Here is a 23,674-nt window from a genome sequence, read left to right as displayed (position 1 = left end):
CTCGCGCCTGCGCAGTGGGGGACATCCGGGTTACGCGGCGCGCCTGCGCAGTGAGGAACATCCGGGTCACGCTGAGCGCCTGCAGACAGAACATCCGGGTCACGCGGCGCGCCTGCGCAGTGGAGCTGCGGCTGTTGGGATGGCGGCAGCAGGCGGTGAGGAGCCGGACTCGGATGATGGCAGCGAGGAGCTGGTACTCACCCCGCTACAGCTCATCCGCAGCCTGGAGCAGGTAGTGCGGCCCAGAGATGAGCCCCGAGGCTTCCTGGGGACATTTTAGGCGACCGGCGGCTGGGGCTGTCCGAGGAAGGCGCGGGGAGGCTGACGGCGAGGCCTGCAGGCCCGCTGGGCGGGAAGGGGTGGCTCAGGTCGGGGTCCCGCCTTCCAGTGCACGATAGGAGTTCTCTTCGCCTTTGCTCACAGCGTTCCTTCTCCTAGGCTTGGCTGAACGAGAAATTTGCCCCCGAGCTGCTGGAGAGCAAGCCTGAGATCATTGAGTGCGTGGTGGAGCAGCTGGACCACATGGTGCGTGCTGCGGGGTGGGGGGAGATGGGGGATGTGCTTCTGAGCCCGTGCAGTGCCCGTTCCTGAGGAGAGCACTGGGAAATGTAGTCAGTTTTTATTTTCTTTATGTGTCAAATGGTTGTCTTTCTCTCTTTCTTTGTTGTTTGGTGTTTTGGCCTTTTCAGTTTTGTTTGCCTTTCTTTGCAGGAGGCAAACCTAAAACGGGCAAAGAAGGGAGACTTGAAGGTCAGCGTCCACCGCATGGAGATTGAAAGGATCCGTTATGTGCTCAGTAGTTACTTGAGATGTAGACTTGTGAAGGTAATGCTGTACAGAGCATAGAAAAGGTTTACTTCAGGAGTGATTCCTAGCCTGTTTTAATTATCTCCTCCCAAAGGATTTCAGTCCTTGGGCACACTTTTCTGTTGTGGAAAATCACAGTATTGCTGTGATGTTCTGTTATAATGGCATGTTTCTTTATCTAAGCCAAGGTATGTGATCCTCCTGGGTCCTGTTACATACGCATATATCTGTGCAGCTTTAAGACCCCAGCTGGCTGTACTGTTACCAAGTCAGCAGCAAGTATTTGGGCAGGCCTGTGTTTAATGCATACACCTGTTCAGGAGGGGATCACACTGGGGGATTTTAGGCACTGAACTACTGGAAAGTTGGGTTTTAATCTTTTTTTTTTTTTCTTCCAATGACAGATAGAGAAGTTTTTCCCGCATGTGCTGGAGAAGGAGAAATCTCGAGCCAGAGGGGAGCCTTCCATTCTATCACCAGAGGAGTTTGCCTTTGCTAAGGAGTGAGTGGGCTTTCAGTGCATCACTCTCCCTTTGCATGGGGTACAGAACTTGCCTTTGTGTTATACTGAACAGTTCTTAAGCCTTAGACAAGGTTGCAGTAAGATTCAGGTGTTTAGCTTTCCTTATGGACAAGGAAAGAGCTAAAATGAAACTGTTCTTCTGAGTCTGTGGCATGCGTAGCATCTGAGCCAGTTTTGTCAGTGGGTTGCTTCTAACTGGATGACCAGGAGGTGTCACCTGTTGGCACTTTTGATCAAATTCTCTCCAGGCAAATTTGCATTTAACTTAATTAGTAGATGCTCCAATGTTGTGGGGTTTTGTTATTTTTTTTCTTCAGGTACATGGCAAACACTGAGACTTATCTGAAAAATGTGGCCCTAAAGCACATGCCACCCAACCTGCAGAAAGTAGCCCTTCTAAAATCAGGTGAGTACAGGCAGACTACAAGCACTCAGGAAAATTACTGCAAATGAGGTATGGAGAAAGCTCTGGGCTCATGCTAGCCATCTCCATCTGCTTTTTTCTTAAGCTGTGTCAATGCAAACTACCTCTCAACAGAAAAGTCTGGCATTCCTTTGTTGGCAATGCATTTGTTGCCCCTAATACTACTTTATTCACTGGGCATTCTGCAGAGGAACATGAGTGAGTGTTGAGTCTGTGCTGTGAATCTGTTGTATCTACAGTCCCGAAGCCCAACCTGGACTCTTTTGTGTTCTTGAGAGTGCTGAAGAGACAGGAGAATATCCTGGTTGAGCCAGAGACTGATGAGCAGAGGTAGGTGGTCCTTCTACACCCAGAGCATATGAACAAGACTTGTTTCACCAAAGCAGCTTAACACCCTGCATCTGCCTCTTTCAGAGAGTACACCATCGATCTGGAGGAGGGCTCACAGCACCTGATCCGCTACAAGACCATTGCCCCTCTGGTGGCCTCAGGAGCAGTGCAGCTCATCTGAGCGAGTGGTGAGCACTGAGGTGGGATTGTGCTGCCTCCTGGACATGGTCCAGGCCCAGGTGACAGTGAGGGAGGCAGGGCTGGGCTGGGTGCCCCACAGGGTGTGGCTTGGAGAGAGCTGGCTGAGGATATCAGCAGGGCTGAGAGGTATATCTTTGAAAGCATTCAAAGCATTCTGTGTCCAGACCTGGGGCTCCCTGTACAGGAAGGATGTGGAGCACTTGGTGCAGATCCAGAGGAGGGCCACTAAGATGATCAGAGGGCTGGAGCACCTCTCCTATGAGGAAAGGTTGAGGGAACTGGGCTTGTTTAGCTTGGAGAAGAGAAGGCTCCGGGGAGACCTCATTGTAGCCTTCCAGTACTTGAAGGGAGCGTATAAACAGGAGGGGGAACAGCTGTTTATGAGGGTGGATTGTGTTAGGACAAGGGGGAATGGTTTTAAACTGAGACAGGGGAGGTTTAGGTTGGATATTAGGAGGAAGTTTTTCACTCAGAGGGTGGTGACACACTGGAACAGGTTGCCCAAGGAGGTTGTGGATGCCCCATCCCTGTAGGCATTCATAGGCCAGGCTGGATGTGGCTCTGATCAGCCTGGTCTGGTGGTTGGCAACCCTGCACATAGCAGGGGGGTGAAACTAGATGATCATTGTGGTCCTTTTCAACCCAAGTCATTCTATGAATCAAGTAAACCAGCAAGACATCTTCCTCTCTGTATGTTTCCAAGGGGCTTATTGCCCTCCCCCACATAATCAAGCTCTTGATTGCTTATGACACGCTTGGAATACAGCCAGGCTCCTTTCTCCCAGCATTGCTGAGTGAGGGCAGTCTGTGTCACAGCACTCACTCACAGGGCTTTGGCAGAGCCCTGCCATAGTCCCTTTGGAGTCTCAAGGGATGGATGAGTGTAGACAGCATTTCTTGAAATCTCAGACTGGTTTGACAGCAGATGTGTACAGAGCACTTATATCTTCAGGGGTGAATAATACCTTTGTAAATGCAAGGGTAACTTTTTTTAAACCTTACATACATGTGTTCATTCTTGCCCCAGTTTAGTGCTGTTTGTTAAATTAGGCTATCAGGTGAAAATTGGCTGATGGAACGGTGTGGTTAACTTGTGTAAACTCCACCTTTCCCCATCAGCTTTGATCTCATCGCAGCTTGTACAACCTTGGATGTTGTGCAAGTGCCCAATTGCTCTGAGGTGAACTGGAGGGATACTTCTGCAGCACCTTTGCCACATGATCCATTGAGCAAAGAACACACATGAAGGTATTTGCTGGCAGAGCAAATCTTGATTATCATGCAAGGAGCAGGAAGGATTGGGAGCAAATTAAGGATGGAAACTGCAACTCAGAACAAAGAGAATGTTGTGAACAAGCAGGGGAGAGCCCTGCTTGTGAGATCATGTGAGATGCTTTACTCCAGCTTGTTACCAGCGGTAGGAAGGGAGGTTGGAGAGTTTACCAAGATTTTTATCTTCTGTCTTTCTCAAAGTGTTGTCTGGAAGATTGCCATGAGCTTAGGAATTCGGTTTGTCTGCTCTGAAGGATAGTTATACAGGCCAAACAGCAGGTCTGTCCTTCTTTGGAACATCTCAAGGCAGAATTTACCTTGGAATAAACTTTTTTCTGCCTATGCAGCTTCTGTCCCAGTGTGGACACAGTTGTCCACAACGCCTTCTAACTTGTCTAGAGGGAAGTTACACTGATTTTATTTTTTCCTGGTGTTCTGGCAATAGTACCACTGTTCTCGTAAAATATCTACCTTTGCTATTTCAGGTATCTCAGATTTGCCTGCAGTGTAGGTCTGGATTTGGAATTGCTTCCTGGCTTTTGTGCTGATAGTGACTTTTCTTTCATGGTCCAAAGAATGAGCCTACAGGAGCCCTGGACATCTGTTTTCTCTGATCAGGCTGTGACTCATTACAGTTGTGATGGAAGCTTTGGAAATGTCAGACAGCATTTGTAGGTTTGTCACAAACCTCCTTCACCAAGCAACTGATTCACACTTAGTAGGTCTTGATAATGCCCATGTACAATTTGTATTTCATTCCACTGTTTTGTTACATGCACAAGCTTTGCATAAAACCAATATCAGAGCAGAATCTGCACCGAAGATTTAAATTCTGCCATTTCACCTTCTGAAATTTCTGGATGTTGATCAATTCCTGCAAGGGGAATGAAAGGCCTTCCTGCTTTTCTGGCCTTTTCTGACCCCCTTCTTTGGGCTGACAGGCTTCAGGGAGATTACAACACGGTTACAGCTAATCCTCAGGTTGAGGCTGCCTTTGTCAGTGAACTCCAGGGCAAATGGGGTCTGCATGATCAGCAGCTGAGGACTAGAAGAGCTCTGAGGAATTCTGTAAGCTTGTGCTTTCATGCTGCTTGGAATGGTAACGGAGTACAAGTTCAGCAGGGCTTTCCTAGAGCAGTCTCTTGCTGCAGAGTGAGAACAGAAATCATCTTGATTTTGCCTTATCTCCTGTGCTTTGTATGCTATTCACATTACTTCCTCTAAGGCTACCATGCTGCCTTTGATTTCTGCAGCAGAGCATTCAGCTCCGTGTGCAGGGGAACTTGGATCAATAACACCAAGTACAAAGTGACAAGGCAGAGGGCATATTCTGGAAAGCTTCAGTGTGTAGTTGGTAGGATGCCTTATTTAAGAATTGTGGTGACCAGTTTCACTACAATGAAGTAACTGTAATGATGGGCACAGGATAAAGCAGCTTTCTGCTGTGTGCACTCTGAAGATCCTCCTTCCAGAGAATGTGGGGTTCTGCTGCATTCTCTGCTTGTAATTTTGAGAGTGGAAACTGTCCAGTAACTACTTTGTGCTGAAACAAATGCTGGGGTAAGGGAGACAAGCTATTCCTTCATGTTGATTACATGGGGCAAAAGCTCCTTTTGCATTTCCTGGTCCCCTGCTAGTACAGCCTGATACCTGTCAGGTGTGTGGACAGACAGGCTCACTTTCCTTCAGGACAGGGCCTTCCTTGCACCATGCTCTGTGGGGAACAAGCTGGTGCTCCTCTGATGTACCCCTTTCACTGCCAGGCAGGCAGGGTGTGACGCAGTGCATCTTGCAGTGCGAGTGGCTTTGCATGTGTGGTTTATAGTGTTCCTAATGAATCCATTTAGATAAAGTGGATTCTTTTTTAAGTATAGACGTTAAGAGGAAGTTGTGTTTAATCCTTAGGAATCAGTAGCACACACCTCTGCCCGGCCCTGAAGAAAGGGCTTTGGATTGTACCCTGCTCATGCCTATAGCTCAGGCAGCCTCTCAGAGGTGACAGAAGCTCTCAGTCAAAGTCATTCTTAATCTGCTGCTGCAAAAACGTGCTCTAGAAGAGCTGCTTGGAGAATGTCTGTAAGACTTTCTCCTTAGCCCTATTTAGTTTGACTGAACAGTTGTCCAGGCAGCTATTACTTGCCCTACTACTGCACCTCACGTGGCTATTGCAACGTGAGCATCAGGGGCCCGTGCCCTTTCTAGAAACCAAATATTCACCAGAGCTGATTTTTCCTAGAATGCCTTGAGCACGGCTCCTCTCTGGAGTCTGACAGCCAGCAAAATTATTACAGGCTGTGCAGGATTTTTCAGAATGGCTGTTAGACTGGAATCAGTCAGGCTAATAGTGAGATTCACTTTAAGCCTATCTGAAAATGCCTTTTGTGTCCTTCCGTGACTGAATACCTGTATACTTATGGGACTGGATAATGTTTCACTGCTAACACAGGGCTTCTGTTGCCTCATCAGTTTTGGAGGAAGGGAAAACATCTGCAACTTTGTCAAGGAAGAGATGCTTTTGGCTTGTACTTTCAGATGGAGGGGAAGACTCATTCATCCACCTTAGTTTGTGCCTCTGATGAAGGTGGGAGCAGCTTCTCTAGGGGCTGCTGTGGAGGTTGGGCTGAAATATATCGCCTGTTCTCTGTTCCTTCCAAGGTGTTGATAACTTGGGTTTGCTGTGCAGTGAGCTCTAAATGCGAAGTGGATGGATGGTGAAAGAGGTCACAGGAAAGGCGCTGGTTGTGAGTTGTGATTTCACAGTTTAAGCCGCATCTGCTCTCCTGAGGGCAGGAGAAATGTGGAGTAAGTACTTAAATTAGTAGGAACCTTTTTCCATGTCTCTGACTCCCCTAAGTCACTGAAGGGGACTGTTGTCAGTCACGTGCTGTCAGCCCCTATTCGCAATGTGATGAAGGAATGGTTCTCAGAAAGCAACAGGTGAGAACTAACAAATTGCCTGCACGATATGTGACTACACATGCAAACCTGTGCAGTTCCTACTCTGCAATCCATCACAGCAGTGCGTGGGGACCCAAGCATATTTTAATGTGGGCTTTCTCTTTCACTGCCCTGGCTCACCCTGCTGTGCTGTTGGGTGACACTCTTTCCCAGAACTATCTGTCTTAAAGCTGATATGAGGAACCAGTTGGAAATTCTGCTGGAAAGGTTTGGAGTAGTCAAAGGTCCGGAAGCAGGCAGGTTATGAAAACCTGAGGAATAGCCTTTAGTTCTGTCAAAAAAAAAAAAAAAAAGTCAGTTTGCTGCCATGCCTCTGGGAGATGATGTTTGGGTTTGCAATTTGGGCAGGTGCAGCCACAGCTACCTGTTGCAGGGGTGAGTACAATGTGGCTTGTCCTCCAACACCCCTTCCTGCAGGCCCTGCCATACAAGTGTATCTGGCTCCTGGTTACCCCCAAAAAGTTCTGTTGTGCTCCTCCCCATGCAGGAGTGTCTGACCAGCAGTGACCTGAGTGCCACATGTCCTTGTAGGGGAGAGTACAGCTTTGACTCTCTTTTTTCTGATGTTTTTTACTGTCTGAGGTCAGGGCTGAACTGTAGGCTTTTCCCAGCCACACACAGAACTCATGTTTGCTTCCAGCTGTTCAGAGTGAGAAGAAGCATCTTGCATTGTGCTGAAGCAGTGGCAATGGAAAGCTGTGTATAAATACTGATAGATAGGTTGTGTCATGAGCTGATCAAGATCTGTGCTGTCAGCAGGAAAAATCAGGTCTGCTTAACCTAAATGGCTAGACAGCTCTGGAGAGATTAGCAGGTAGTACAGGGCAGGGGTGATCTGACTTAGGTGACAGTCTTTTCTATCAAGGAGTCACATGTGAGCTAAACAGTGAAGGTGATTTTGAATGTGAGTGTCAGGGACATCACAGCGCCCTGTTTTTCAGTGCACAGGGGTAAGAAGCACCTATGAAGACAGGCTGAGAGAGCTGGGCTTGTTCAGCCTGGAGAAAAGAAGGCTGCGGGGTGAATCATTGCAGCCTTCAGTACCTAAAGGGAGCCTACAGACAGGAGGGGAATCAACTCTTGGAAAGGGTAGATAACAGCAGGACAAGAGGAAATGGGTTTAAGTTGAGGGAGGGGAGATTGAGGTTGGATGTCAGGGGGAAGTTGTTTGCTGTGAGAGTGGTGAGGTGCTGGAACAGCTGCCCAGAGAGGCTGTGGATGCCCCGTCCATCCCTGGAGGTGTTGAGGCCAGGTTGGATGGGGCCCTGGGCAGCCTGGGCTGCTGTGAAATGTGGAGGTTGGTGGTCCTGCGTGTGGCAGGGGGTTGGAGCTTCGTGATCCACGAGGTCCCTTCCAACCCTGGCCGTTCTGTGATACAGAGTGAATCCGGAGTCTGGGATTTTCTGTGCTTTCAGACACCCTGGAAAGAGTTGTTTCAGAGTAAGCACTTGAAAAGAGACGCATGAAAACAGTTCAAACCTCCCAACGCTAAGGAGGAGCGCACTTTTCTTCCTGTAGCTTCTCGGGGGCGGGGAGCGGCCCGGCTGCGGGACTCCCAGCGTGCGGGGCCGCCGCGGACGGGCGGGCGGTGGCGCCGCTGTGCCGGTTTGGGGGGGCGGGGAGGAGGAAGCAGCCGAGGCTCTCATTGGTCGATCCGGAGCGCGTTCCCGACGCCTATTGGCTGTCGCGCCAGCCGTGGGGTGTCCCGGCCACGGGCGCTTCCACGGCTCCATTGATCGCGCGGCGCCGCCGGTGGAGGGAGCGGACGGGACGCGATGAGCTGCGGCGAGTGAGCGCGGGTGGGGCGGGCGGAGGGAAGGGTGCGGGTTGGGAACGGGGCTGCAGCCCCAGCTGTCCGGCAACCAGGGCTCACTGCCTGACCCCTCTTCACCTCTAGGCTTTTCCAGGTCTATAGCACGCGAGCTGTCACTCCCCCAGCTATGCCTGTGGACCTGGCCATGCGGCTCTGCCTGAGCCGCTCACCCCCTATTCGCAAGTTGCTGAATTCCTATGAGGAGCTCCGGGGCAGCAGGGGACGCAAACCTCTCCGCTCCTGTCTGAACCTGAAACAGAGTGCGGATCATGAGCCTGAGTGGAGAGAGAACACCAAGAGCTCCAAAAGTCAGAAGAAGAAGAGGGTCGTATTTGCTGACATGAAGGGGCTCTCGCTGACAGCTGTCAGATTCTTCTCAAAGATCGAGGAGGACCTGTGTGATTTGCAGCATGCCCTGTCAGACCTCACCTGCTTCCGGCCCAGGCTCCGGGACTCACACTCAGAAGCAGGCAGGTATGTGCTGGACTTCCCACAACCCTCTGCAGACTATGCAACCTTCCGCAGCCGCCTGCTCAGCAACCTGGTCTGCCTGGAGAGCTGCCTGATCCAGGACCATGCCCTGTCTGGGACAGTGAAGGTCAGAAACATTGAGTACGAGAAGAAAGTCCTCGTCCGCATCACCTTTGATGGCTGGAAGAGCTTCCGAGACATCTCCTGCCAGTACATGCATAGCACGTATGGCTCAGCAGACATGGACACCTTCTCGTTTGAGCTCTCCCTTCCCAAGCCCTCTAGCTCCTGCAAGGCCACAGAGTTCTGCATCTCCTTCCGCTGTGGGCAGAAGACCCACTGGGACAACAACCACGGGAAGAACTACAGGATCTACCACGTGGGTGCAGTTCACTCACCCTCCCATGCTGTGAAGAGTGCCAAGGGGGCCCGGGAGCACCTTGGTGCCTCTCGGGCTGCTGCCCTCGTCCTTTCTCACCTGCAGAGCTGGCGCCATTCAGAGCCCCAAGCCCCGTACTGGTAGGGAGGTGCTTTGGAGGGGCTGTAGGTCCCTTATGTCCCTGCTTTGGTACGAGGGCCCTTGTGGAGGGATGGGGGCGGTGGCAACAGTAGCAAGCGCCGCTCCCAGCTGTGTTAGCTCCTCCACGAGCCTGGCTGGCTGCGGTACGAGCAGCTGCTGGGCTTCAAAGCTGGGCTCCATCGTCAGCTGGAAGGCGTTTCAGTGAAATTCCTGCTGGTGCATCGTCCGGGCAGTACAGGAGTGAGCGGGACGAAGCGGGCTGCCCCGCGATCAGCGGGACGAGTGCCTTCGTGCAGCCGGAGGGAGCGGGTCGCGGCGGAGCGGAGGCGGATGCTGCGGGCGGGACGAGGGCGTGGCGAGGCCGCCCGGTGCCGCGTTGTTGCGCCTCGGCCCGACCGCGCTGTTACGGGAGGCAATAAAGTGACGGCACGGTGCGAGTTCGCCTCTCATTTCGGCGGCGTGCGGCGCCCCCTGCCGACAGGGAGGTTTGCGGCGGCGCTGCGTGCGCGGCCCCGCGGGAGGCGTGATGACGTCAGCGCACGCAGGGCGGAGACGCGGCGCGCACGGCGCGTGGCGGGGGCGGAGCCGGGCCCGGCGGCAGTGGAGGCAGGTGAGTGCGTGAGCGGCCCGGCACGGCGCTCCTCCTCCTCCCCCCGCCGTGCCGCTCCGGCCCCGGCCGCGATCTCCGTCCCGCTGCGATCGGCGGAGGAAGCGGAGAGACGGGGCCGGGCCCGAGCCGCCCGCGGACCGTTAACCGGCTTCCGCGTTACGGAGCGCGGCCTCCTCCGTGCTGCGGGCCGCGCCGTTCCGCCCCGCGCGCGGTGTGAGCGCCCCGGCTCCGCCCGCCCCGCCCCTCCGCACCGGCAGCCGCTGCCAGCGCGCACGAAGGTCGCCGCCGGTCCCGGCCCTGCCCGGATTCGCTGCGCCCGTGGGCGGTGTCCCGTAGGCCGTAACAAAGCGCTCCCGGCCTCGGCTGACCGCGTCGGGTGGAAGGGCGCAGCTTCGGACACCGAGCGCGGGGCTCCGCTCCCGGTCCGGAGCCGTGGCTGCTGATGTCGGGTTGAATCCGGCGTCGCACGTGGCTGCTGGCTCGGAGGACCGGGGACGCGGAGCTGAAACGTGGAACTGAGCGGCTGGCGGGGCGGAGAGCTGCCGGGGCCGGTCGGACAGCGAGAGCTGTGGCCGTTGCACGGTCACGTGTGTGGCTGCAGAACTGCTGCTCGCAGGGAATCGTAGTTCGTGCGGGTTTGTAGAGGTTTCGTTTGTGTTCTTTCGAAGCAGTAAGGCTGCAGTGCCAGCAGCTGCAGCGCTCTACGTACAGGAGAGCAGGATGGTATTCTCACTTTCTTCCTCTGAGTTCAAGCACTGTTCCATCCCACCCTTAGGCTGACACCGTGCCCTGTGGCAGCAGGCAGAGATAGTATCTGGAGGCAGTTCTCCCCTGAGCAGTGGCTCCAAGCAGCATTGGCCTCACGCAGACCTGTTCTGCCAGGTCATCCCCTGCGAGGGCTGCAGTGCTGCGTTGACCTTTGACTGCTCCCCGTATCCCGGTGAGTTCCACCGTGGCTAATCATCAGCAGTAATTCTCCCCTTGGGCTAACTTCCTGTCATGCATTGTTTGTAAAGCTGCCCTGTGTAAGCAGTAGGTGAGCCACGCCCCTGGAACCTGTGTACAGGGGTAGAGGAAGTGATTCCTTCCCAGGAATTCAGTGCACAGCTGGCTCCCTGAGTTTGGATTCCTCTGAAATGAGAGAGGTGGTGAGGGCTCTGTCATTCGGAAGGGTTTTCTGCTACTTCATTGGCTCTTTTCCTGTACTCGGGACCTGTTTAGATACACTCAACATCCTGTGCTCCAGAGTGGCTCCGGTCGGAGCCACTCAGTTCAAGGTTTGTCTGGGAGGAAGGCACAGGATGTGTGTCTGATGGTGTGAAATGGAAGCTGGAGTACCGGTCTGAGTCTGAAGTGTCTCAGGAGCTGCTCGGAGTGATGTGTCCTCAGCCTGAGCACTGCCTTCATGCTTTCAGCACCCACTGTCCTTGGCCTCCTGCCACTGACGTCTCTGAGTTGCGTGACTTGCCTGACTTCAGTTTCTCTTTCCTCCTCCAGTGCTGGTGACATGTGAGTGCCTGGTCTACCAAGAAGCCAACGCACTGTTTGGAGAGCTTTCCAGGGACACGGGTTTCATTTGAGTCAGTTACAACTCTTCAACGTGAGTGGATGCCAAAAGCCTCTGGAATTAAACTTGTTACAGGCGTCATGTGAGGATCTGAGCCAGTCTCTGTATCCTGGAAGGAGCAATAATAGCTCCACATACAGTAGGCTCCTGCAAGTGCCAACTCCCTCAATTTCCTCCAATGCAGGCTCAGAGATGGACTTCATCTTGTTCCCGTGAGAAGACTCTGCATACTCTCAGCAGCTTGAGACGAATTCTACTGCCAGTGTCTTCAGAAGCTGCTCCTCAGCAGGATTTGCTCAGCAGTGCTGTGGGAGAGCCCATATTCACACAGTTGTTCCAGGACAGTACTTTCTGCAAACCCATGGAGGAACCTGCCTGCACATTCCATCTTCTTTGAGCTTCTTAACGTGCACTGTTTGAACTGTTTGGGACTCCTGGCAGTATTTGCTTGTTTTCCCAACCTCTCTCCCAGATACTGTTCGTTCCCTCTCTCACAGAGCCCAAAAAGGATGTGAACTTTGGAATGGGGTCTGTGAGCAACAGCGGACTCAGTGCATGTGTGAGACTATTACTAAATAATAGGAGGACTGTTTAACTGCTGCAGGCAGCCTTTCTGTTTGGCTGCAGGGTCGCAGGGCACCGGCCTTGCTTGGGCCCTTCATCATGTTCCTCCTGCTCCCCTTTGACAGCCTAGTTGTCAATCTCTTGGGAATCTCCATAACTGTCCTCTTCACTCTACTCCTGGTTTTCATCATTGTGCCAGCAATTTTTGGAGTCTCCTTTGGCATCCGCAAGGTTTACATGAAGACATTATTGAAGATTTTTCAGGTAAGTCATGTGTTCAGAATTGTCTGTGCTGAAGGATGTTTACAGGGGGTCTCATCAAGCGTATTAATGGTAGGAGGAGAAGCTTTTACCCTTCTGTAGAGCACAGCAGACAACAGGGGTGGGAGTATGGTTTGCTATTAATGTGCTGGTGCCAGATGACCTGCTGCAGTCTTCTCAACCAAACGCAATTTATTAGATTTCTGTTCACAGGTTGTTGTTTTTTTTCTCTGTGGTTAAGCCACTGAGTCTTCAAACGAAGTAGTAAGACAGTGTAGCCCATAAGTATGCAAGTAGTACAGCAGTACCAGGGGATGTGCTGGGAGGTGTGTGCTTGGCCAGGTTAATGTCCCATGCAAGGCTGAGTGCTGTCACAGTTTGATATGGAAGGAAGCCAAAAGGGGTGTAAGATGTGACAGAGAGGAACTGCAGTCAGTGTGCTGCTCATCTCCAGTACGTTTGGATGAAGCAAAAGCAGGCAGCAAGGTGGAACTTCATGTGCTTCAAGCCCTGGGCAGTCTGTGGCCAGAATGCAGAGCTCCCAAATCCCAAAGTGTCGCCTGCTTATCTGCTGAGCCCAGCATTCACAGCTGGACCTGCAGCCTCTGAGGACAGCAGCAGTGCTTGCTGCTCCTCTTGGCACAAAAAAGCCAAGTGGAATTTTCCATGTTGGGGTCATGCTGTTCCCCTGGCTGCCTTCAGCAGACTTATTTCTGGGCCATCTTAGCCAGCGCCTCTCCTTGAATCAAGTCCCTGGTGAGACCAGAATTTTTGCAAAGCTCCCAGTAGATAAAACCCAAACCAATCCAAATCAACCCAAACCTGGCAGCCTAGGGAAAACGAATAAGATAGCACTAAGTATAGTAGGGAAGTTTCAGGCTTTTAAATGTGCTGTCCAAACTTCTAGAGTATTCAGTTAGCTAGGAACAGAGCTGGTCTTCTCTGGGAGCATCTCTGTACTGGCTAGCTGGATAGGGCAGCCCTGCAGCTTGCCATTTTCAGTGCTTTGTCCAAGTCCTCCCAAAATTTGTGGTGTGAGGGGGAAGACCCAGTGCTTTGTGATGTGCTTCATTATCACTGGTGTCTGAAGATCTGGTTTTTAATTTAGTGACTGAATTGAGAGAAAAAAAAATAATAAGAATTTTGGCTTATCTGAAATGGAACGTTTTGTTTTACTGTAATTATTTTTCCTTTCTTTCATTCGATGAAGGAACATTTAATCTCAGCACATTTTGGTGTTCAATTTTGCAACCATTTTTCTGAGAAGAAATCTATTTCAGCTTTTATCAAAGAATCTTTGTGGTGGGAGAGAGGAGCCCTCTGGCAGAATGTCGCATAGATTGATGTAAAGCTCAGTGGCTGGGTCTGGTCATTCAGAATTGTATGAGGAGTATTATTCAGAAGAAATACTTTTCAAGTTCTTGAGGCTGGTGTTGCAAACACAAACCAGGAGGCAGCACCTGAGTCTGGCAACGTGGGGGGCTGTGGGGCCCAGGGTGGCAGCCACACACCTGTGTTGGTAGGGAGGGAGACCTGCCCACTGCTTCCCATATGGCAGGCTGGGTTTTCTGCCACCGTGGTCTCTACTGTGGGGCTGGCAAGGAATGTGCCTTCTGTACAGGCTTCCCCACTTCTGTTGGGTCAGAGCTTCTCTTTTGCCTTCTCCTGGGAATGGCAGTGTCTGGACAATCTTCTGCAATCCTGCAGTTCCTTCTACTGGCAGAGGAGGCTGCCAGATGAGCTAGAAGCTCCACCCACAGTTAACATTCCCACATCACTGCTTTCTCATCTAATAGTGTCATGGGTTGAGATTGGGAACCCTGGAGTTCCCAGCAGTTTCAGCTTCTTCACGGATGACTGATGGAGTAACTGAGGGTGTTTGTCTGAGGGTGCTTACTGCTGCTGTTTTGGACTGACTATGAGCTGAGAAGCAGTAGGGAAGAATCCCATCTCCTCATGAGGCTGGCCTGATATGTTTAGCAGCAGCCTGAAAACACAGTCTCTGCTTTGAGTTTGGAGGAATTCAATAGTGGAAAATAGTGCTGGTCCCATTATCTGCTTGCTGAGCTACATCACATTCCAGCAGGAGGGCACGCAGGATGAAGGTCCATCTGGAGGCTGTGCAGTGGCAGCCACATGCAGTCAGCAACAGCTTACAGGAGGCTGTAGAAAGACTTGCTGGGCCATCTCACCACTGAATACCATTCCACCTTCTGGCACTCATTCTTCCCCTGGAGCTCTGCTGTGCAGAATGGTACACGAGTGTGTGCACATTATGTCTTTCCTAAGTGCTGGTCACCTTCCCATTATTCCTCTTGTTCCATTATACATAAATCTCTGCTGAGAAAACATTCTTCCCAATCTAATATCTGCTTCCACTTCAATTCAGCTGCATGTTCATCACTTCCACAGTTCATTTCGTCCCCTTAAGCATGGTCTTCCCCAGAAGCCAGCTGTGAATCAGGAATAATATCAAGTGAAGCTGCAGACTTTGACAGTTTTGTTTGCTGTGTGTGTCTCTTGCAGTGGGCAACACTGAGAATAGAGCGTGGTGCCAAGGAGAAGAACCATCCGTTATACAAGCCCTATGTCAATGGTAAGATCCTGCCCTTCTTGGGCACATCTGAAGTTCATATTTCTGTGTGGTAGACACTAGTTTTTGAGAGCTGAAGTGTGATGGGATGCCCTATCCATATAGATGGATTGGCAGCGGATGTGGAAAGGTCTGGTGCACGAGGCACCCAGGGCATGTTTCATGTCTAGGCAGTTGGGAGGGCTGGAGGAAGGAAGGGAGCCTTGTGGAGGGTGGGTCCACAGAGGTCCCCCTGGCCCTCGGCTGTCTTTTAGCAGGCCAGTCATACTTTGCTCAGAACTCCCTGTGGCTCGTTGCAGGTATCATTGCAAAGGAGCCAACATCACTGGAAGAGGAGATCAAAGAGATCCGTCGGAGTGGCAGCGGCAAAGACCTGGATACCCCTGAGTTTGAGCTCTCAGATATCTTCTATTTCTGCCGCAAAGGCATCGAGACCATCATGGATGATGAAGTGACCAAGAGGTTTTCAGCTGAAGAGCTGGAGTCCTGGAATCTGCTCAGCAGGACCAACTACAACTTCCACTACATCAGTCTGCGCCTCACTGTACTCTGGGGACTGGGTGTTCTCATCCGCTACTGCTTCCTTCTGCCCCTCAGGTGGGTGCTGCTGCAGAAACCTGCCTGTGTTCCTGGTGCAGTGGTCCCCCAGCTCACAGACCCTGCTTGACATGGCTGGGAGAGACAGGTTATGTGATGGGCAGAGCCTCTGGCCTGGATTTGCTAGCATGTAGCTTCCGTCTTTCTGCAGGATAGCCCTGGCGTTCACTGGCATCAGCTTGTTGGTGACTGGTACTACAGTGGTGGGATATTTGCCAAATGGAAGGTGAGTTGACCTTTGAAAGAAGTGATGGGCAGCTCCCTGTGCTGTTTGAGAACTGATAATTAGGAAATTTTCCTGCAAGGCCTGTCTCTTCTGCGTGCTGCAGATGAGGCAGGCGGTCCTGTCATCCGTAGCCTGTCAGGAATGTATATCTTACTACTTTAAATAAAAGGCCTAGATGTGAATATTAAGCCTGTGACAGAGCTCTTAGCCCAGGTCTCTGAAAGGAGTAAAAACAGAGAGGATCAATTCAAAAGTTTGGTTCTCATGAGATATGAATCAGTAAGCAACCAGCAGAACCGAGCAGGAGGTGTGGGCATGATGTGAAGTCTCAGTGGGATCTCCTGACCTCAGACAGCTGGGCTGAGTAGCCCCAATAGGGGCAGCTGGGGCTGATGGTCTCTGTTCTGGGTGGCAGGTGTAAAGAGTTCCTCAGCAAGCACGTTCACCTGATGTGTTACCGGATCTGCGTGCGTGCCCTCACAGCCATCATCACCTACCATGACCGGTAAGGCAGCACTGTCTGCTTCAGTGTCTGTCCCCACTGGCTGCATCATGCTGTGCCTCTTGCAGGCCTCACTCTTCATTTCTCTGCCCTAATCTGTGCTTTTGTTTTGCATTTAGAGAAAACAGACCTCGAAATGGAGGCATTTGCGTGGCCAATCACACATCCCCCATTGACGTGATCATTCTGGCCAGTGATGGCTACTATGCAATGGTAAGGTCTGCACCCCCACTCTGCCTGCTGTTGTGTTGCTTGCTTTCCAGCAAACTTGACCTCCCTTGGTGCTTGCTGCATCTTTACATTTAGAGCCTGGAGCTTTTCCTCTCAGCCTTACAAGGACTGGGGTAGAAAGATGAACTTCAGCTTAGCAGCAAAGCTATAGGAGCTGCCTTGGCCTTCGTATGTCCCAGGTTTTGTAACTTACATTTTCTCACTCTGTTCAGGTGGGTCAAATCCACGGAGGGCTCATGGGTGTGATACAGAGAGCCATGGTGAAAGCTTGCCCCCACGTCTGGTTTGAACGTTCTGAGGTCAAAGACCGTCACCTCGTTGCCAAAAGGTGTGAAAACTGCTAGCTGCAGGGGGGCTCTGGAGGCTGGGAAAGGGTTGGGGGCTGCTGTGTGGATTGCCAGGACAGCTCCCATGATAGCTGGTGACTCTCTTCTGTTTAGGCTCACAGAGCACGTCCAGGACAAGAGCAAACTGCCTATTCTTATCTTTCCGGAAGGTGAGTTGAAGAGTTAGGCCAGGCAGGCACCTGGTTGTTGGATGCCTGCAGGTGTATAGCTTAGACTTCTGGACTGACTTGCAAAGATTGTGCTTGTCTCTTACAGGAACCTGCATCAACAACACATCTGTGATGATGTTCAAAAAGGGGAGCTTTGAAATTGGAGCCACAGTTTACCCTGTAGCCATCAAGGTATGAGAAGGCAAACATTTTTACAGCAGAAATAGTTATCTGCTTACAAGGTCAGTGTTGGTTGCCCAGTACTGGCACTACTGGGTCACAACAGCCTGGTCCTCAGACCATGGAATGTGGGAATGCTGAGCTTATTGCACATCAGGGCCCATAGTTGGATTTGATGTAGAACTCGGAGCCTCAGGTAAAGTGCATCCATTACCTGACATTCATAAGCTCTCCTTCCTCCATAGTATGATCCACAGTTTGGAGATGCCTTTTGGAACAGCAGCAAGTATGGCATGGTAACCTACCTCCTTAGAATGATGACCAGCTGGGCCATTGTCTGCAGTGTGTGGTACTTGCCCCCAATGACCAGACAGGTAAGTAAGGTGAACCTGCCCTGTCTGATCTGCTGCCTGTTTGCCTTATGCTCTGTCTGAACAGTGTCTTTTTCCTACAGTGTGATGAGGATGCTGTCCAGTTTGCCAATCGAGTGAAGTCAGCTATTGCCAGGCAGGGAGGCCTTGTAGACCTGCTCTGGTGAGTCTTCCCAGACATTTCTCCTCCCAGGTCTAGTGTTTTCCTGTTCTTGGGTCTGATACGTGTTTGTAAGCTGCAAAGCTAAGTTTGTGTCTTGCACTGGGCAGAGTTGTAGAAGTGGGGGTGCATGTCCAAAACTGCCTTTCTATAGTCAAGACCAGCATTTTGACTTCTGTTCTATGTGTTGGGCACCAAAATTTCGTTCTCTGAATGCAGCTTGCTCTGAGATGCCCCAGTTCTCACTTGATATTGTTCAGCAAAGCTGAACAAAAAGCAAAAGCTGAAAGAAAAATGTGAAGTATGAGAACCTCCCTTGTCAGGCATTGAGATCTTTGGAGCCTGAGGGGTTGAGGGCCCCTGCAAGCAGTGTGATGTTGGATGTGCTGAGCACTGTGCAGGGCTATGTGTGACATTCTTGGCAGAGTGTGAGGCGAAAAGAGCCACCTTTGTGGACAGTCAGCCTTCAGTATGCCCTGTCAACCTAAGGGACAAATGCACTCCTCAGGCTGATGTGGGATTTCCAGCCTGCTCAGAGCAGCCCCAGTAGCAGTGTCAAATGTGTTCCTTTAGCTCCATTGTGAATGATTCTTTTTCTAGGGATGGAGGTCTAAAGAGGGAAAAGGTGAAAGATACATTCAAGGAGGAGCAGCAGAAACTTTACAGCAAAATGATTGTAGGCAACCATGAAGACCGGAGCCGCTCCTGAGTCCTCTGTCTCCAGCACTGTTACCTGGCCAGAGCTCTCTGCCTCCAGTGTGAGCCAGGTCTTGTCTGAAGCAGCTCCATTTCTTTGGACTTTGGCTACTCCAGAGCTGTTTGGACTTACTCCTTCATCTGCTGGCTCTTCTTTCCTGGAGGCATAATTACTGCCTAGAGCCTTCAGGCCTTGGGCAACTCTTGGCACAGATGCCTTCTTGTTACTGTTACAGTAAAGCCCCTTGCAGGGGCAATATTAAATGAAACACTTCTGGTGTCATATGCTTCCATATGGTGTTTACAGGCCCAGGGGGAGGGCTGGTGTGTTGATGTGCATGTGTGTCAGTCACAAGTCTCCCACGGCACAGAAACTGGTGAGCTCTGCTCAGATAAGCTGCCTTGACAACCAAGGGAATCTTATAAGCCTATGCCTCTCAGGGCTGCAGCACAAAACGTGTATGGCTGCTCCAGCCTCCAGGCTTACGGAGCTTTTCCCTGCCTCAGGTCCTTTGCACTGAGCCCCACACTGAGCAGGTGTGCCCTGCTCTGAATGGCTTTTGAGAGCCACAGGGAGGGTGCCCATGTTGGGCTGTGCTCCCTTGGCATCCCTGCAATGAGCCTCAGTCAGGCGTGCTGCACTGGGCTGGGGAACATGAGCACCACTGCTCATTTGGGGCAGGTTCTCCAGGCTCCCTTCGCCTTTCCCCAGCCACTTTTCCCTGGGCACTCATCACACCCAGAGCTCCACTTTTCCAGAGGGACGGGGCATTGCCTTTGGCTGTGCAAATAGCTACACTCAGAGGCAGGGGCTATGCCAGGAGCAGGCATTGCCATGCTGGGTGCCCATAGTACCCAGAACTCAGACCTGGCTGCAGTTGCCTGCCAGTCTGCCTGCAGCAGGCCCCTGGCTCTGTCACAGGTGCTGTGGCTCCTGGTTGCTTCCATCCTCTTTGCTGTGCTTGGGGCCATCTTCAAGGTCCTGCTGCTGCTGGGATGCTATGCAGCAGGCTGGGCAGGTGAGCAAGCACGCATCCATCTTTCCTCAGCTCCCCCTCCCTTTGCTCCCAGTCAATATGTCTCTCTCCGATGGGAAAGTTAATAAATTTAGCTCTAGATTAAAAGTATTGATCATTTCATTTGTAAGCGATAAATAACTGGGGGGAGCGTGGGGCAGCCCTTGGGGTAGGGGCTGCCGGCCCTGGCAGCAGCAGCCATGCAGCCCGTTGGGGCTGGGGGCCCTCATATGCATTCTGCCCAGATGCTGGCATTGATTTGCTATTAGTCTCCCCACACCACCCAGTAGCACATCATTCCCGGAGCCGCTATTAATGGCCTTTTGATAAATAATCACTTGTAAGTCAATAAATTTTTATTAAACAGTGTGGCGCTTTGATTTATGAAAATCCGACGGGGTTTGTCTGGGAGAAAAGGGATGTGGAATTGAAACGGAGCTGCCATCCATCTGCCTGCCAGCCCACCCTGCTCGCACTCCAGAGTAGTGCCCAGTGAGGAGGACGAGGAGGGCCTGGGATGCAGTGCTGGCTCTCACCATGGGTTTGGCTCCGTGAGCCCCATGAGCTCCAGTGCTGGCTGGAACTGCCACAGCACCATCAGCCATGCCACGTGGTTGGCACCATCCATTGGTTCTGGCTGCAGGGTTGCAGGATGAGGAGAGCTGGAGGTGGGATTAATCCTGGGCTGCAGCCCCGTGAGCAGCTCTGCAGCTCAGGTACGGCGATGGGATGCTTAAGGCAGCCAGGCTGTGGCTACGATTTGTCACTCCTGGGCTGCAGCCGGCCCTTTGCCACCTGCTTTATTTGTCTCCCAGCACTGACGTGGCATCAGACAGGTGTTAAACTACTTAATCACTTTAAAATTGTTTTAATTTTCTGTTTTCTATTGATCTCCACAGCACCAATTAATCAGCTCACTGGACCAGGCAGTTAGTACATTAAAAATTGTCAGCCACGTCGAGCAGCTTAGAAAATGTCAAAAAAATATCCCAGCAGCAGCCTCACAACTCCGGCCACGCAGAGAACGCTCCTGCACTGCAATGCTCAGGGATGGTGCATGACTCCACAGCCCTGCAGCATCAGCTCAGGGGAACCCAGGGACAGCATGGTCGGGGTAGCATCACACCTCCCATGCTGCTGGGGTAGTTCAAACCCCCAGGATGTGCAGGGATACCTGCAGAGCTCAAAGTGTGGTGGAAAGCAAGGAACTGGAGCTGTGTGTGTGCCTTGTAGCCAGGCAGATGGGGGCCCAAGTGTCAGCCTGCAGCATCCCGATGCCATAAGGGAGCACTGGGGGCTGCTGTGATGCAGGACCTGCACTGTGCAAGTGGGGACTTGGACACCAGTGCTGCCTGCAGCTGCCAGAGGGGCCCCCAACAACACCTCCACTCCTGTGCCACACAGCCAACCACTGCACAATGGCCCAGCAGCACCTTATCATTGCCTATTGATTTCTCCACCAGGACACCGTAGCACTGTTTGCTTGCACTTTGTCAGCTCTCGGCGGCCCCAGCAGCAGCCCCTTGGCACCTCAGGCAGCAAGGACAGGTGGTGGCCCCGTGCCATCAGCAAGCAGAAGCTGAGCCAGTGGGAATCAGGGGGGGGCATGGCCCCAGGAGTGCCTGCAGCCTGCACCAAGCTGGGTGCAGCATGGGGGGGCCCCAACAGGTTGGCAGCAAACAAGCCAGGGTTATTGCTGCCGCATCAATCCTGCAGCCCCGACAGGTGAATGGGCTCTCACTCACACAGTTAAGATAAATGATATTTATTTGCTGCTAATAGGTTCCAACAAGAGGCCCTAACGAGTGACTTTTGGACAGCACTTCTTGCTACCAGCACACACCCAATCTGGGGAAACTCTGGGGAGGGCTCTGGGGGGACATTCCTGCCCCATACATGGACCCCCAGCCTCAGCTCCTTCCCAGCCCAGCCTTTGGGGTACCCGGCGTTGCAGACCCATGTAGTAAGTGCTGGGGCAGGGGCCTTTATTTCACTGCTGCCGTTCCCAGACCCTGAGCCCTGGGCAGGAGCTGCAGTGGGGGCACAGCAGAACCCATTCCCAGGTGCTCAGCCACTGTGTGTGCCCAGCCCCAGCACAGAGAAAGCTGCACGGTGCTTCCTCAGCAGCAGCCGGATCTTCTCATCGTCAGAGTCAGGGTCCAGGGGCTTGTTGTACTCATCATCCTCGGTCTCAGAGGCTGCCCGCTCTCCACTGGAGCCCCCCGCCCGCTGTGAGGAGGAGGAGGGCTCCAGGGCACTCTTCTTCCTCCATTTGGTGCGTCGGTTCTGGAACCAAACCTGCAGCCCAACAGGGCTGTTAGCAGCCGCCTGCCACACACCCCACACCCCACACATCCCCCACTCACCTTCACCTGGGACTCAGTCATGCCGAGGGAATATGCCAGCCGTGCCCTCTCTGGCCCTGCCAGGTACTTGGTCTGTTCAAATGTCTTCTCCAGAGCGAAGATCTGATGCCCTGTGAAGGTCGGACGCGTGTGCTTCTTCTTGTGCAGGCTGTCAGTCAGGTGCGCAGGGGCTTTGGGACAAGGGCAGTGGGTGAGCACCGGACTCACGGCTCTGGGCAGCCCAATCCCCACACCCCTTTATGCTGCTGCTCTCCTCCAAAGTAAAACAATATCCTGGCTCCACAGCTTCGACCTCGTCCCGGGAGAGCCGCGTTGCCTCCAAGGCTGGGCTCTGCACCTCCTGCTTGGGAGCAGAAACTATTTGCTGTGCTGAGAAGGGAACAAGCATTAGGAGCAGCATGTGACTGTAGAGCCACGCTGCACTGGGAGCATCATGCCCATGCCCCCCACCTCCCTAAGTGTGCAGTGGGAAGGAAGTAAGAGCTGATCCATCTGCTCCATGAGCATCACCTGGAGAGGGGAACAGGGCTGCAGGCGCTGAGCCAGAGCCCCAGCCCCTGGGTTCTCTGTGGGCTCCCCACAAGCTTGTGTCTGTGCTCACCCAGCACAGTCCCATCATGGCAGCAATGTGCTCCACAATGCCCCTGCCAGCTGCATGCCAGCGCAGGACCGTCCTTGTCCCTGGCATTCACCAAGGGATGCTGCCAGGGGTTGGGATCTCTGTGAGTATGGGGTCTGCCTGTGCTCTGCCTCAGCTTCCCAGCCGTGCCCCCCCAGCACATCCCCAGGTGTCAAGCTGTGCCTCACACAAAGCAATGGAGGAGATGGGGGTCCCACCAGCTGCCCACCCTCTCCCAGCCCCGTACTTACGGCCACCGCACTGCCGGCTGCCCTGCCAGTCGGGTGCCTCTGCCCAGCAGCTCCTGCCCCGCGGCACGTAATCGCTGCTGGCTTTAGGGAGGGCCCCCACCTGCGGCCCATAATAGACGCCTGGGGAGCTCAGTCCATTAAATCCACCTGCGTGGGGGTAGCTGGGCAGTAGGCTGCTGTTTGGAGTCGCTGTGGGCCGGCCGAGGATGTCGGAGATGCCGTGTGGGGTGCCGGCGGCCAGCTGGGCACCCAGCCCGGGGGGACCCAGCTTGTAGAAGGAGCTCTGCACCGAGTACTGGCAGACAGGTGCCTTGGCCTCAGGGAAGGGGGCCAGTGAAGGGCCGCTGAGCAGGAAGGTGCCTGTCAGGTTGGTGTCCATGGCTCCTGGACTGCTCTCAGAGGCTGGCACTCCGAGGGCATGATGCGCAGCCCATCCCGGTCGGCCTTGGGGCTACTGGCTCGCAGTGTCCACACCAGCTGCCACGTTGCCAATGGGCAGCCGAAAGGCTGGGCGAGCTGCCCTGGGGGGCCAGGGCCACGGCAGCAGGTGGTCACTGCGTCGGTGGCAGCTGCCCCCGGCTGACCCCGCACCCGACGTGGCACCGGCACCGGGCACTCAACTTGGGCTTGGGAAGAGGCAACATTTCTCTGATAAAGATGAGGTCTATTAGAATACGGCGCTCCCATTGGCCGAGCAGCTTCAAGGGCTAGCGCCCATTGGCCGGATCACCGCAACCTCGATTCCAATTGGCTACGCTCACGGGCAGCCCGGGATTGGCTCTGCCCAGACAAATCGTGCTTTGAGAGCCGGCGGCGAAGGAGCCGCCGCGGGGCCCGGGCTGCGGGACGCTGCGTTGCAGCACCACGGCCGCTGGACAGCGCCGGGCGGACCGCGGGGAATCAAAGGGGGGGGAGGGGCTGTGACAGAGTCACGAATCACTGAATCACAGAAAAACCAAGGTTGGAAAAGACCTCCTAGACCATCCTCTCCAACCATCCATCTGCCTGTCACCAATAGGAATCACTAAACCACATCCATCAACACATCC

At 53.1% G+C, this 23,674-nt stretch overlaps 3 protein-coding genes and 1 pseudogene across 8 annotated transcripts; 3 read left to right on the top strand and 1 right to left on the bottom strand.

Moving 5' to 3' along the window:
- Positions 1-78: 78 nt before the first annotated feature.
- Positions 79-8,501, top strand: GINS4 (GINS complex subunit 4). The gene is made up of 8 exons (XM_031602169.2): positions 79-232; positions 439-525; positions 712-825; positions 1,212-1,309; positions 1,648-1,736; positions 1,994-2,084; positions 2,169-2,265; positions 8,413-8,501. The coding sequence occupies exons 1-7, from the start codon at positions 140-142 to the stop codon at positions 2,263-2,265; spliced, it is 669 nt and encodes a 222-aa protein (XP_031458029.1). The 5' UTR covers positions 79-139; the 3' UTR covers positions 8,413-8,501.
- On the top strand, positions 8,456-9,753 carry LOC116234515 (protein phosphatase 1 regulatory subunit 3C-B pseudogene; annotated as a pseudogene).
- Positions 9,754-9,841: 88 nt separating this feature from the next.
- Positions 9,842-18,642, top strand: GPAT4 (glycerol-3-phosphate acyltransferase 4). Of its 6 annotated transcripts, none has more exons than XM_031602160.2 (15): positions 10,157-10,564; positions 10,705-10,869; positions 11,427-11,529; positions 11,681-12,324; positions 14,848-14,917; positions 15,214-15,511; positions 15,663-15,737; positions 16,153-16,242; positions 16,359-16,452; positions 16,683-16,798; positions 16,911-16,966; positions 17,073-17,158; positions 17,392-17,520; positions 17,601-17,680; positions 18,278-18,642. In XM_031602160.2, the coding sequence occupies exons 4-15, from the start codon at positions 12,160-12,162 to the stop codon at positions 18,384-18,386; spliced, it is 1,368 nt and encodes a 455-aa protein (XP_031458020.1). In that variant the 5' UTR covers positions 10,157-10,564; positions 10,705-10,869; positions 11,427-11,529; positions 11,681-12,159; the 3' UTR covers positions 18,387-18,642. The 6 variants fall into 6 exon arrangements, with proteins under 6 accessions (XP_089981570.1, XP_031458024.1, XP_031458022.1 ...); XM_031602161.2 differs by having other exon boundaries at positions 11,427-11,578; XM_090125444.1 differs by lacking the exons at positions 10,157-10,564; positions 10,705-10,869 and adding an exon at positions 9,842-9,929.
- Positions 18,643-20,779: 2,137 nt separating this feature from the next.
- Positions 20,780-23,227, bottom strand: NKX6-3 (NK6 homeobox 3). Its single transcript, XM_031602172.2, has 3 exons — positions 22,626-23,227; positions 21,756-21,925; positions 20,780-21,687 (listed from the first exon to the last, which is right to left on the bottom strand). The coding sequence occupies exons 1-3, from the start codon at positions 23,002-23,004 to the stop codon at positions 21,457-21,459; spliced, it is 780 nt and encodes a 259-aa protein (XP_031458032.2). The 5' UTR covers positions 23,005-23,227; the 3' UTR covers positions 20,780-21,456.
- Positions 23,228-23,674: the final 447 nt, after the last annotated feature.

This window comes from Phasianus colchicus, chromosome 27 (assembly GCF_987193195.1).
Source record: "Phasianus colchicus chromosome 27, bPhaCol1.hap1.1, whole genome shotgun sequence".
Classification (NCBI taxonomy): Eukaryota; Metazoa; Chordata; class Aves; order Galliformes; family Phasianidae; genus Phasianus; species Phasianus colchicus.
This window is presented reverse-complemented; position numbering and strand designations above follow the sequence as displayed.

What these genes read in the sequence shown, in the direction of transcription:
- GINS4 (XM_031602169.2), top strand. Translation starts at nt 140, where the DNA reads ATGGCGGCAGCAGGCGGTGAGGAGCCGGACTCGGATGATGGCAGCGAG. An exon ending in GAGTTTGCCTTTGCTAAGGA is followed by an intron (nt 1,310 to 1,647) that starts GTGAGTGGGCTT and finishes TTTTTTCTTCAG; the next exon opens with GTACATGGCAAACACTGAGA. An exon ending in AGTAGCCCTTCTAAAATCAG is followed by an intron (nt 1,737 to 1,993) that starts GTGAGTACAGGC and finishes TTGTATCTACAG; the next exon opens with TCCCGAAGCCCAACCTGGAC.
- GPAT4 (XM_090125444.1), top strand. Translation starts at nt 12,160, where the DNA reads ATGTTCCTCCTGCTCCCCTTTGACAGCCTAGTTGTCAATCTCTTGGGA. An exon ending in CGTCACCTCGTTGCCAAAAG is followed by an intron (nt 16,799 to 16,910) that starts GTGTGAAAACTG and finishes TCTTCTGTTTAG; the next exon opens with GCTCACAGAGCACGTCCAGG. An exon ending in TGCCCCCAATGACCAGACAG is followed by an intron (nt 17,521 to 17,600) that starts GTAAGTAAGGTG and finishes TTTTTCCTACAG; the next exon opens with TGTGATGAGGATGCTGTCCA.
- NKX6-3 (XM_031602172.2), bottom strand. Translation starts at nt 23,004, where the DNA reads ATGGACACCAACCTGACAGGCACCTTCCTGCTCAGCGGCCCTTCACTG. An exon ending in CAGCCGGCAGTGCGGTGGCC is followed by an intron (nt 21,926 to 22,625) that starts GTAAGTACGGGG and finishes CTTGTCCCAAAG; the next exon opens with CCCCTGCGCACCTGACTGAC. An exon ending in TGACTGAGTCCCAGGTGAAG is followed by an intron (nt 21,688 to 21,755) that starts GTGAGTGGGGGA and finishes GTTGGGCTGCAG; the next exon opens with GTTTGGTTCCAGAACCGACG.